Below are 13,230 nucleotides of genomic sequence, written 5' to 3'. Positions count from 1 at the left end.
GCCCTTTCGCTAAGCACCGCAGTGAGGCAGGACACCTGAGGCAGGCAGAGGGAAAGGCTCCCACAAGCTATTGTGGAAGCAGAGCAGTGTGGGGTGGGGTCTCTCTTTGGGACAGTCCCTTTACCCTGTTTGTGTGGGACCCACACACAGAACAGGGATGGGGAAGAGAATTTAAACTCAGGGAATCGTGACTGTAAAACCAGAACAACTGAGCAGGCTGGGGGGGGGGGGGGGAGCTCAGGAGAGGCCTGGGTGGCTTGAGGTCCTGAAATTACCATACACTTGTTTTTTACACTGACTAGATTTCTGGGGGATAATGTTCATTTAACACCCTCTCACACAGACGCTGTTCGGTTTCTACATGCCAGGTAGGGCACTAGCACTGAGCAAGCCGGGGGCTGTGGCTGGAGGATCCCTGTGTCACAAACCCCATCAGTGTGACAGGAACGAGAGACCCTCCCGCCAGCTGGGGGGGCCCCTTTATGTGACTGCCAACGGCCTTCTCCCTTCTGGGGGCAGATCCACCTTCCAGAAAGGGAGGCTGCTCCCTCCGACAGCCACAGTTCCAGTCATACAGGCTGGAACAAAGGGCTTCCCAAGACCTCCCAAGAGCGGTGTCTGGGGATGTCCGGCTCCCTCTGGACACACTATACCCTGGGGTGCAGCCGACAGCCTCAGAGATGGAGAGTGAGTCATATTCCCAGCACAGCCGACATGTTAGTGCAAGGAGGGAGCGCAGAGATCCAGAGACCTGGCTCCAGCCCAGAAACCAAAAGGAGAATTTCTACCTAGTTAAAGAAGAGTTTGATATTGATTTGGGGGCGGGGGAGGGGAGGATGCCCCATATAGGAGCCCCTTTAACACCCTGGGCCTAGACCTAGGCAGGGGTCCTACCTCTAGCATCCCCTGGTCTGTCTGCTTTCAGGGCAATGGCCTCTGTTTCCCCACACCTGGTGTAGCCTCCTCCCCTCCCCCACCAGAGACACAACACACACAACGACACTCACTGTCCTTAACCCAAAAGAAATCACGGGGCTTCCTCAGGCTCTCGTGCTCCACTCGGCACCTGTACAGGTCTGTCTCCTTGGGATCTACCTCTGTGGTCGCCCAGGTGTGGTAGGTCCCGTCCCCGTTGGGCACAATGCCCCCTCGCTGCGTCTCCTGGTCTCTGGTCTCCCCATCTTTCACCCAGGTGATGGCGATGTCCCGGGGGTAGAAGCCGTGGGCCCGGCAGGAGAGGGTGGTGGGGCCTTCGGGGGCTTCCTTGGCCAACACCTTCACTTCCGGGGTCTCTGAAAAGGCAGCAGCCCTGGCGTTAGACAGCGGCCCTCAAGCTGGGCTGCATGCAGCCGTTCCTGGTAGTCGGCAGAATGGAACGTTTTGAGCACAATGGTCGGGGGATTGGGGCTGGGACCAGAGGAGGGGTCAGTCTTTTGGCTGCTTCCCCCCCAGATTTCAAAGGCCAAGTACAATTCTCCCCATCCCCGAGACAGGGAGCACTGTGATCCATTCACCTACCAAAGCACTTTGTGACGTTAACAAGAGGCACGACTGAAACCAGATCCGGCCAGCCAGGATGGGTACCAGAGCCCGCTGAGGGACCATCAGGGCTCTCCGCCAGGACACATCGCTACCCTAGGAATGTACAATGTTACCTGGCTCAGTGCACAGACCCCCCATCCTTAGCCTAGGCCGGAGCCACTGTGACCTGGTGCCAGGCAAGGTGAGTCTGGGGCAGAACCGGAGGTGATGTTCCGCTGTAATCCCTTCCAGCGCCAATAAGCAGTTTATAGTGAGTGGTCGCACGTTTACGCTGCGGGAGCTGCTTTGCAGGGGCTTGCCAGGGAGAGGAGGCCGGGGAGTGGGAGCTGGAGGGCTACTGGGACAGGCCAGCCCGGAGGCCTCGGCGGAGATACAGGAAAAAGGCCTGGGGAAGCCATGTGCAGGAGGTGCCCTAGGAAACAGGAGGACAGGGCGAGAGCTCGGGCTGTTACGGGTGGACAGCCCGACTGTACCCAGCCTTCCGCCTGTAGTAGGGCTGGGGTGAAGGTGAAGCAGTCAAGACGCTGACAGCAGGAGTGAGGAGGAAGGAAGGAGCTACGCAGTATCAGATCAAGGTTTAAGAAGACGGGTGACCCCGCTGGGCGGGTTTCTGCCCCCCTCACCTTTCCTCTGCAGAGTCTCCTTCCCGTACTCCAGGTACTTTCTGAGCTCCTCGACACAGTTCTGCTCCAGATACCGCTTGCCATCCTCTGCCAAGCTCCTATCAGCCTCCCACTTCCCCTTGGTGACTTGTGCTCCTGGCGTCTGCGGCTGTCCAGGTCAGGGTCTCCTTATCCAGGCTGATAAAGTCTCTTCCATCGTAGCCGTACTGCCAGTACCCACCGGTGCTTCTGCCATCCGGTAACTCACAGCCAGCCATGAACTGCCAGGTGTGAAACCCTGAAACACACGCAGAGCCCCCCAGCATGGGGCAGGGTCTGAGACACGGAGCAGCTCGTCTCAGTGTGTCTCTTCACCCGGAACACACGGGAACATCCCTCAGTGGAGAGGAAGGGGACGGGGCACAGGCAGGTCAGCACCCCCCTGTCTGGTTTCTCCCTTTTCCAACACTCCCACTCCCCACGTTGTCACTGGTCCCCTTCCTGCCGCCCAGAGCCCCTCTCTGCCACTCTTCTAGCCACAGTGCCCACCCCAGCTGGCGTCCCAGCTCCCGGCACCCCACTCAGCCCCTTCACCAGCCCCCTCTGCCCCAGCTCCCCTTGCCCTCTTCTGCCCCTGGCCCCAGCGCTCCCTGAGGCTCTGCCACACTGGGCACAGGACAGGGCCTCCCCTCCTAGCCCCAGCTCCCTGGCTCTGCGCTCACACCGGGGGGGAGGGGAGGCACCCAGTAGGGAGAGGAGCCCCCTGCTCTGGGCGGAATCGGCCCAGGCCATCGCTGGCTGTACAGGCGCAGGGAGGCTGGGGGAATTCAGTGGGTGGGTAGCCACCCCGGGGACTCTCCCCGGGAACCTTCTGCGCTGCAGGGACGTTACAGGAATTCAGAACAGTTTCGCCAGAGAGGCCCGGGGACAGTACCCGGCCGGGGGAGCCCAACACAGGCATGTGGGGCCTACTCCAGCCCAGTCAGTGTCTGGTGTCCCAGTGCTGCCCCCAGGGCTGGCTTTGCAAAGGGGCCCTTCATGCACAAGCAGATTTGTGGCCAGACACTGGCTTTTTCCTAGCAGGGCCACGCCCGGGGCTCCCTGCTGAGGGGTGTGTGCAGGGGGGTGCACGGCTGCCGAGTGCCAGGCCCACAGGGCAGAGGGCGTCAGGAGAGCCAGCGTTGGCACAGGGAGGTCAGGCCATGAACAGTTTTCCCTCCTCCACAGGCAGGCGCATGGGACGGCTGACGAGCTCCAAACAGCTCCCTGCGCCCTCCAGAGGGGGAATCTCCCCTGGTCTGTGTCTCCTGAGCTCAGCACTGCGAGAACACTCAGCTCTCCGGAGAGAGACAAAGCCAACATACTGGGTGGGCTCTGCAAACCCGACCGGGGGCTGAGACACAGTCCCCACGAAAGGTAGCAGGAGCCAAGTGTCTAAATCCACCCCCTCCTCCACCAGGTATGAAAGTCTCCCCAGTCCCTGTGGACCAGCCAGGTCATGCCCAGCACGGGCCCATATCAGGGGAACGTAGCATTAAGCCACCTTTGCTGCTCCTCAGTCTTGGCCTGGTGCTCTGGGCAGGGTAAAGCAGCTCTCACCGCGCTGGCAGTGCCCACCGGCCCAGCCCAGCAGCCAGCTTCCCAGCCACAGCCCTACCTCAGGGGCTGGGAGAGGGGGAGCTGCTACCCTGTCCCACGGGAACCCCCTCTGGCCGAGGGTGCCTGGGGAGAGTCTCACCGGGCTGGGAAGCTGCCCCAGCACTCATGATGTAGCATTCTACCGCCTGACAGAGATAAATGTAGCTCAGTGCCACCCCAGGGCTGCTCTATGGTCGCCTCCCTCCCACAATGGTCCCCTTGGGTGGCCTCCTGCCCCTTGACACCCACACTGCCCAGCCCCAGAACACCTGTTGACCCACATCCCCTGTGCTGCTGGCTCTGGAGATCTGGAGTCTCCCTCTCCTTCCTTGACAGCCAACCTTGCACCAGGCCAAGCTGCAGGATCTGATGCCTGGGTTTAGCTCCCCGGAGCTGCTCCTGGTTTTCCTGGGCACTTGGGGAGGAGCAGCAGCCTGATGGCCGTGGGGACTGGTCTGCCTGTCGCAGCCCCCTCTACACACAAAGCAGGAGCCAGCAGGGGGCTGCACAGTTGCAGCAGTAGGATTTTCCGGCTGTACTTTGTATGATTGAGAATGAAGGATAAAGAATCATAACGTAGCAGGTATGACATGTACTGGGGTAGGATTTCCCCACACCCTGCCAGCCACCCGTCCTGAACGCAGGAAGGAATGGGCCTAAGGGGCCATTGGTAGAGAGGCATCAGCCCGGATCTGTGTCTGAAGCTGATTTCAAGGCAGGGACAGACCTTTGGGTCACCACTTTGTTGTAGGTTTAGCATGTTGAAATCAGTAAAAGAATGCCATGATCAGGGCCGGCTCCAGCGGTTTTGCTGCCCCAAGTGGCGGAGGAAAAAAAAAGCTGCGATCAGCGGCACTTGAGCGGCACGGCAGCTCTACCGCCACCACTTCGTTCTTCGGCAGCAATTCGGCGGCAGGTCCTTCCCTCCGAGAGGGAGCGAGGGACCTGCTGCCAAATTGCCGCCAAAAAGCCCGACATGCCGCCCCCTTTCCGCTAGGGCCGCCCCAAGCACCTGCTTCCTGCGCTGGTGCCTGCAGCCAGCCCTGGCCATGACTGTTTTTCTCTTGCATTGCAACTTGATGTTCCTGTTCAGAATGCTCTGTGTAAATCACTCCTGTGTTGTGTGTGAATGAGGAATGTGGGTGTTAAGAGATACGTGTGAAGGCCATCGCTGAACCAGATGTGCTAGAGAGGAACCGGAGACAGACGCAAGGGCACCAGGAGGCTGCAACACACCCCTATTGACATGTCCCAGGAGGGCAGATTGACAATTCTAAAGATGAGCCAGGCGCCTATCAATGGGGACAAGAGAGCTGTGATCAAACCCAGCCTGGGGTAACTCCCTGAGAGACGTGATTAAAGAACAAGATAAAGGATAAGGACAATTTAAGAAAACAAGCACTCGTCAAAGGACAATTCAGCACCACGGTGCAGAACTCGCTGGTCCCAGTGAAGGAAGATCACTGTATAACCAGGGGCCTTGCCATGAAACGTTGGGTTCGTCCTGCCAAGACTTCCCCGGAGCATCGTGTCTCGACCGACGGGACCCGGCTCCTCCCTACCCACAATCAGCCCAGCTGGGCACTAGGCAGATCCGGACTCTGGACTGGTCACTGTAACATCGACTGGCGGGACCGTGCGTGTGTGATTGGATGCAGATGCTAATTGTTGTATTTCCAATAAACGCGGCATGTGGCCTTTTCCCCTGAAAAGATCCCGTGTGCTTCTTATGCGCATAACACAGTGCCCCTGACTGGTGGCAGAAGCTGGATCATGACGGCTCCAGTGCAGGCTGAAGTGTTGAGTGGCCAGGAGCTGATGTTAATGCTGCTAAGATGAAGGATTTGTGGTGGTGTCCCATGAGCTGGCAGCCCTGGGACTGCGACAGGGGAGGGGGTCAATATGGGAGGACTGGGGCAGGAGGAGGGGGCAGGGCAGTGGCTGGGAGGGGTGGATACAGGGGAGAGGGGCAGGAGGGGGCAGGGCAGTGGCTGGGGAGGGGGCCAGTACAGGGGAGAGGGGCAGGAGGGGGCAGGGCAGTGGCTGGGGAGGGGTCAGTACAGGGGAGAGGGGCAGGAGGGGGCAGGGCAGTGGCTGGGGAGGGGGTCAGTACAAGGGGAGAGGGGCAGGAGGGGGAGTCAGGCAGTGGCTGGGGAGGGGTCAGTACAGGGGAGGAGGCAGGAGGGGGCAGGGCCGTGGCTGGGGAGGGGGTCAGTACAGGGGAGAGGGGCAGGAGGGGCAGGGCAGTGGCTGGGGAGGGGTCAGTACAGGGGAGAGGGGCAGGAGGGGGCAGGGCAGTGGCTGGGGAGGGGTCAGTACAGGGGAGAGGGGCAGGAGGCGGGGCAGGGCCGTGGCTGGGGGCAGGGCCGTGGCTGGGGAGGGGTCAGTACACGGGAGAGGGGCAGGAGGGGCAGGGCCGTGGCTGGGGAGGGGTCAGTACACGGGGAGAGGGGCAGGAGGGGGCAGGGCCGTGGCTGGGGAGGGGTCAGTACAGGGGAGAGGGGCAGGAGGGGAGGCAGGGCAGTGGCTGGGAGGGGGTCAGTATGGGGGAGGAGCAGGAGGGGAGTCAGGCAGTGGCTGGGGAGGGGTCAGTACAGGGGAGAGGGGCAGGAGGGGGCAGGGCAGTGGCTGGGGAGGGGGTCAGTACAGGGGAGAGGGGCAGGAGGGGGCAGGGCAGTGGCTGGGGAGGGGTCAGTACAGGGGAGAGGGGCGGGAGGGGAGTCAGGCAGTGGCTGGGGAGGGGTGGCAGGAGGCGGGAGAGGGGCAGGAGGGGGCAGGGCAGTGGCTGGGAGGGGGTCAGTACAGGGGAGAGGTCAGTACAGGGGAGGGGCGCGGGAGGGGGCAGGGCAGTAGCTGGGGAGGGGGTCAGTACAGGGGAGAGGGGCAGGAGGGGGCAGGGCAGTGGCTGGGGAGGGTCAGTACAGGGGAGAGGGGCGGGGGCAGGGCAGTGGCTGGGAGGGGTCAGTACAGGGGAGAGGGGCAGGAGGGGGCAGGGCAGTGGCTGGGGAGGGGGTCAGTACAGGGGAGAGGGGCAGGAGGGGGCAGGGCAGTGGCTGGGGAGGGGTGAATGCAGGAGGGGGCTAGAGGGGGAGTCAGGCAGTGGCTGGGAGGGGTCAGTACAGGGGAGAGGGGCAGGGGCAGGGCAGTGGCTGGGGAGGGGTCAGTACAGGGGAGAGGGGCAGGAGGGGGCAGGGCAGTGGCTGGGGAGGGGTCAGTACGGGGAGGAGGAGCAGGAGGGGGCAGGGCAGTGGCTGGGAGGGGTCGATACAAGGGAGAGGGGCAGGAGGGGAGGCAGGGCCGTGGCTGGGGAGGGGGTCAGTACAGGAGAGGGGCAGGAGGGAGGCAGGGCAGTGGCTGGGAGGGGGTCAGTATGGGGAGGAGCAGGAGGAGTCAGGCAGTGGCTGGGGAGGTCAGTACAGGGGAGAGGGGCAGGAGGGGGCAGGGCAGTGGCTGGGGAGGGGGTCAGTACAGGGGAGAGGGGCGGGAGGGGAGTCAGGCAGTGGCTGGGAGGGGTGGCAGGAGGCGGGAGAGGGGCAGGAGGGGGAGGCAGGGCAGTGGCTGGGGAGGGGGGTCAGTACAGGGGGAGGGGGGCAGGAGGGGTGTGAAGGAGTAGGAAGCACAGACTGTCTGTGCGGGGGAGGGGAGAGCCAGAGGTTTAGGTGAGACGCAGGAATTCACACTGTGAGCTGAGCTGGGCCTGGGGGAGGGGAGGTGACACCTCTGGCCAGGGGAGACAAAGGAAGGAGGCGGAGGAGAGAGGAGGGGCCGGAGAGGACTGGGAGACGAAAGTGGGCTGAAGAAGAGAGGGGAGCAGGTAGACCGAGCTCTGATCCCCGGGGCGGGGAGGCCCCAAAATGGACCTAGCCGGGGGATCTGGTTATCTGTGCCTGCAAGACCTGTGTTGGACTGTGTTCCTGTCGGCTAAATAAACCTTCTGCTTTACTGGCTGGCTGAGAGTCCTGGTGAATCGCAGGGCGCCTGGGGGTGCAGGGCCTGACTCCCCCACACTCCGTGACAAGGGGAGTCAGGCAGTGGCTGGGGAGGATCAGTACAGGGGAGAGGGGCAGGAGGGGCAGGGCAGTGGCTGGGGAGGTCAGTACAGGGGAGAGGGGCAGGAGGGGGTAGGGCAGTGGCTGGGGAGGGGGTCAGTACAGGGGAGAGGGGCAGGAGGGGGTAGGGCAGTGGCTGGGGAGGGTGGGGTCAGTATGGGGACTGGGGCAGGAGAAGGGAGGCAGGGCAGTGGCTGGGAGGGGTCAGTACAGGGGAGGGGGCAGGAGGGGAGGCAGGGCAGTGGTGGGGGAGGGGCTGGCAGGACAGAGGAGCAGCCCCCCAGCGCAGGGTTCGGGGGGGGGCCAGCAGAGCCCCTCTCTCAGCACCGGGGAGGCCGGTGCCCGTAGGAGCAGGCCAGGCTGCACAGTCTCCCAGCAGGGACCAAGGGGCCAGACTGGTGGTGGGGGGGTTAAACCAGCCCCAGAGGAGGAGCGCTAGGAGGCCAGACCCTGTCACCTAGAGGGCAGGGCCACAAGGACCCCAGCTGTCAGGGGACAGGCAGGGAATTAGCTCTCAGTGGTGGGCGGGGGGGAGGCATGGGGAGGGGGCTGGGACACTCCTGAGTGAGGAACAGCAACAGAGCTGGTATAACCAGGAGGAGTCACGGGACCGGGCAGTGACAGTCCCTGCTCAGGAAGGGCAGGGCGGGCACATGGTGCCCAGCTGTGACGAACTGGGACTGTTCTTAATGTTTTCTCTGAATTCTGTGTTGGTGCCTCAGTTTCCCCTCTGCAGTTCTTAATATCTAGGTGGTGGATCAGGGTGTGTGGTTGCTGCAGAGGAAGGGGCCAGTGCAACTAAATGCCTGACACTGTCTCCTAGCAACTGATGGCCTGGGCCCCCCCTCTGCAAAGGTGCCAGCTGAAGGTGTGGGAGACAAAGAGGTCAGGTGAAGACCTGGCCCGGGAAAGGAGCTGAGCAGAGGAGGGGCTGGAGGGGGGGTCAGTCTGGAGCTGGCTGGGGCTGAGGAGTGAGGGCAGATGTGGGGGTCTGGCAGTGGCTGGGGAGGGGGTCAGTACAGGGGGAGAGGGGCAGGAGGGGGGGCAGGGCAGTGGCTGGGGAGGGGGGAGAATGGACCCGGCCGAGGGGTCTGGTTCTCTGTACCTACAAGCTCTGTTTTAGACCCTGTTCCTGTCACCGAATAAACCTCTGTGTCCCCGGCTGGCTGAGAGTCACGTCTGACTGCGCAGTGGGGGGGCAGGACCCTGTGGCCCCCCAGGACCCCGCCTGGGCAGACTCGCTGGGGGAAGCGCACGGAGGGGCAGAGGATGCTGAATGCTCCAAGGAGAGACCCAGGAGGTGAAGCCGTGGGAGCTTCTTGCCCTGCAGACAGGCTGCTCCGAGGGAGAGGAGGCTCCCAGAGTCCTGCCTGGCTTGGTGGGGAGCAGCTCCAGAGCAGCGCCCGGGGACTCCGTGACACAAGCGCAGCAGAGACCCCCCCCCCCCAGGGACAGTCAGCAGCGCCCGGCTCTGAACGCTTACGGATCACAACGTGCGACAGCACAATCCTGGGGCCAGGCCAGGGGGCTACAGCCCCCCCAGGGACCCAGCAGGAGAACGGCTCTTTACCCCTCTATCGATAGCGTGTAGGGGAACCTGCCTCACCCGGGGGGACACGTGCTGGGGTTTGTGCTGCCAGCAGTCAGACAGCCGGGGAGTCTCTGCACGTCACAGGGGCTGATTCTCCGACCCGCCAGCCCGAGTCGATGTCAGACCCTGGTTCTGAGCAGGGGAGAGGAACCGACCCTCGATAAACTCAGACGGGAGACAAGACAAACTCCTCCTAGGGAGGCTCCCTGCTGAGCGGCTTCTCCCCAGGGCTGGGTGAACGCAGGGCTGCCGCTCGCCTGACTGTACTGTGCCTCTCAGGACACTGGGTGGGTTTGGCAAAGCCCCAGCGCCTGGAGTCCTGGGATTAGGGGGAATCTCAGCTCTTCCTTACAGCCGTAAGATCTAGCCCTCCTGGCGGCAGAGAAAAGCCTGGACATTTGACCCCTAAAGGCACAAACCAGAGGCAAATAAAAATAATCTCCAATATCGTTCCCCAAGAAACACTGATGATATTTAAGCTAAATTTAGGATTGTTGAGGCCTGACTTGTGATTTCTGAACACTTGGGCAGGGCCTGTTGATATTGGGGTTCCCCATCCCTCGGTGTTTGTGAACTGAGATGGCTCAGATTCCAGCCCCAGCTCACCCACACACTGCAGGGTCTGACAGCATCGCTGTCCCAGCAGGGAGACACGCGCAGGATCCCGTGTGTGAGTCTCTGGCCTGGGGGACCAGGAGGCCGGACTAGCCAGGTCTGATGGGACCTTCAGGCCTTCACACCTGTGAGGCTCAGCTGAGAAATGACCACACAAAGGGCGGCAGAGGCAGCTGGAACTGGGACTGGTAGCAGAAGTCTGGGGTGTTTGGGGAGGGGACAGCAAGAGATTAAAACTTTGGAGGGTGTCAAAAATGTCTTTGCCATAAGCCCTCCATCCTGCAGCCCCCCCATGTCTCCCTCTGTCTTGCATGTTCACATTGACCCTCGTGAGTAAATGCCCCCGTGGGCCCCCTCCATCCCCCACTGACTCCTTCCCCAACCCCTGCCCCCAAGTCCCCGTGGCTGTGGCGGGGGGGGGGGGTCTCACACTCACCCCTGCTCTGGTTGTAGCGGTTTCTCAGCGTCTCCACAGCATCTCTGAACCTGGCCTTATTGACCTGGAAGATCCGTGTCTCCCGGTCCCAGTACGCCGGGTCCAGGTTCCTCGCCATCCACTCTGTTCTGGGCTCCGCGTTCTTTGTCTTGGTGGTGTAGGCAATGACGGGCTGGTTGTCCACGTAGCCGGCCGCGATGAACTGGGGCAGCCTGGGGCCAGGCTCTGACACCCCCATGTAGAAATAGCGCAGCGAGTGCAGATCTGGGGGGACAGAGAGAGTCAGACCCATCGGCACTGGCCCCAGCCCCGGCACTGGGCCCCGGCACTGAGCAGGACTGCCAGGACCCAGGAGCATGGGAAGGTGACTGTGGGGAGGGCTGGGCAGGGCCCACACAGCAGCAGGAGTGAGGCGACCCAAGGGAGGGCAGACCTGGGCGTGATGAAGGGATGGGGGACAGGCCATTTCCAGCCCCTCCCTTTTCCCTCCTTACTCCCTCTCCTCCTTTGCACGGCCCTGCACCTAACTTCTCACCCCTCCATGCTGCTCTCGTCTCCCATCCACCCAGCTCCCGCCCTCCCTGATCTCCACTCCTGGACTCTGTTCCTTTCCTCAGCCTTCCACACTCGTGTTCAGTAATGTCAGCTTCCATGTCGATGGCCCATCTGAGCCTCTGCTCCCCATCTCCCCCCCGCCCTCCTGCATTCACCCAACTGCCCCACTAACCAAAAGGGCCGTGTACGGGACTTGGCTTCACCAAGTCCTGCTCTCTGGGCTCTCCAGTGCTGGTCTCCTTCAGCATCACCCATCAGTCCCCTCACCCCGGCTCTGCTGTGACATCCAGTCCATCAGCATCGCCGCTACGTCTCATCACCCTCAGTCCTCTCCTCCCCTTCTTCCATCGATATGGTGGTGATTCATCCTCCCGCAGCCTTCATTCTCTTGCCTCTCTGCCCCATTGCAAGCTCGGCCCTGCCAGTCGCCCAACCCTGGCTAACCCCAACATCTGCTTCCTCCATTCCTGTTTCATGCTGCGGAGCGTCTCTGCTACAGACTAGGGACCGAATGGCTGGGCAGCAGTTCTGCAGAGAAGGACCTAGGGGTTACAGTGGACGAGAAGCTGGATATGAGGTGACAGTGTGCCCTTGTTGCCAAGAAGGCTAATGGCATTTTGGGTTGTATAAGTAGGGGCATTGCCAGCAGATTGAGGGATGTGATCATTCCCCTCTATTTGACATTGGGGAGGCTTCATCTGGAGTATTGTGTCCAGTTTTGGGCCCCACACTACAAGAAGGATGTGGATAAATTGGAGAGAGTCCAGCGGAGGGCAACAAAAATGATTAGGGGGCTGGAGCACATGACTTACGAGGAGAGGCTGAGGGAACTGGGATTGTTTAGTCTGCAGGAGAGAAGAATGAAGGGGGGATTTGATAGCTGCTTTCAACTACCTGAAAGGTGTGGGGGGGGCGGGTCCAAAGAGGATGGAGCTCGGCTGTTCTCAGTGGTGGCAGATGACAGAACAAGGAGTAATGGTCTCAAGTTGCAGTGGGGGAGGTTTAGGTTGGACATTAGGAAAAACTATTTCACTAGGAGGGTGGTGAAGCACTGGGATGGGTTACCTAGGGAGGTGGTGGAATCTCCTTCCTTAGAGGTTTTTAAGGTCAGGCTTGACAAAGCCCTGGCTGGGATGATTTAGTTGGGTTTGGTCCTGCTTTGAACAGGGGGTTGGACTAGATACCTCCTAGAATCCTCCAGACCTGAGATTCTATGGTGGAAATCTCACGGCCAGGCTGACGTCCTCCACTACAGATTTGTTCTCCCCTCCCTCAGTTCTACCATTTTCCTTGTTACACAACTCGACTTCTCCAGCCTCGCTGGATCCCCCACCCACAGTCCCAGCTGCCTCTTCTCCAACTTCGTCTCCCCCCTCAAACCTTCCCCACCTCCTGCCCCCACTGCGCTCCGCACAGCATCTCACTGGTTTCTTCCAGAGAAAATTTACAAAATGCAACATGACCGTCCAGCTCCCCACCTCCTTCAACTCCCACCTCCCTCTCCCTCATGGCAGATGTGCAGGGCTATTCCAAATTCACAGTCCATTTTAGTCAATTTCACACTCATAGGATTTTAAAAATCATAAATGTCATAATTTCAGCTATTTAAATTAGGGCTCTCAATTAATTGCAGTTAATTCATGCAATTAACTAAAAAATTAATCGGATAAAAAATTAATCGTGATTAATCGCAGTTGTAATCGTTCTGTTAAGCAATAGAATACCAACTGACATTTATTAAACATTTTTGGATGTTTTTCTACATTTTCCAATATATTGATTTCAATTACAGGACAGAATACTAAGTGTACAGTGCTCACTTTATATTATTTTTTATTACAAATATTTGCACTGTAAACAAAAGAAATAGTATTTTTCAATTCACCTCATACAAGTACCATAGTGCGATCTCTTCATTGTGAAAGTTCAATTTACAAATGTAGATTGTTTTGTTACATAACTGCACTCAGAAACAAAACAATGTAAAACTTCAGAGCCTACAAAAACAACGAGGAGTCCTTGTGGCACCTTAGAGACTAACACATTTATTTGGGCAGAAGCTTTCGTGGGCTAGAACCCACTTCATCAGATGCATGGAGTGGAAAATGCAGGAGCAGGTATAAATACATGAAAAGATGGGATTTCTCCTGCTGCGTTCCTGCGTGTGCCTCCTCTTGGCCAGAGCTGCCTGCAGAGCAGACT

At 60.1% G+C, this 13,230-nt stretch overlaps 1 protein-coding gene across 1 annotated transcript in view; it reads right to left on the bottom strand.

Annotated features, from left to right (window-relative positions):
- Positions 1-13,230, bottom strand: part of LOC120394813 — a 96,491-nt gene that overhangs the window by 7,087 nt on the left and 76,174 nt on the right. Inside the window, 4 exon segments of the mRNA XM_039518960.1 lie at positions 1,008-1,292; positions 2,166-2,307; positions 2,309-2,442; positions 10,474-10,737. Of these exon segments, the coding sequence (XP_039374894.1) occupies positions 1,008-1,292; positions 2,166-2,307; positions 2,309-2,442; positions 10,474-10,737 (825 nt within the window).

The sequence above is a fragment of the Mauremys reevesii genome, unplaced genomic scaffold (genome assembly GCF_016161935.1).
Source record: "Mauremys reevesii isolate NIE-2019 unplaced genomic scaffold, ASM1616193v1 Contig8, whole genome shotgun sequence".
In the NCBI taxonomy this organism is placed as follows: Eukaryota; Metazoa; Chordata; order Testudines; family Geoemydidae; genus Mauremys; species Mauremys reevesii.
This window is presented reverse-complemented; position numbering and strand designations above follow the sequence as displayed.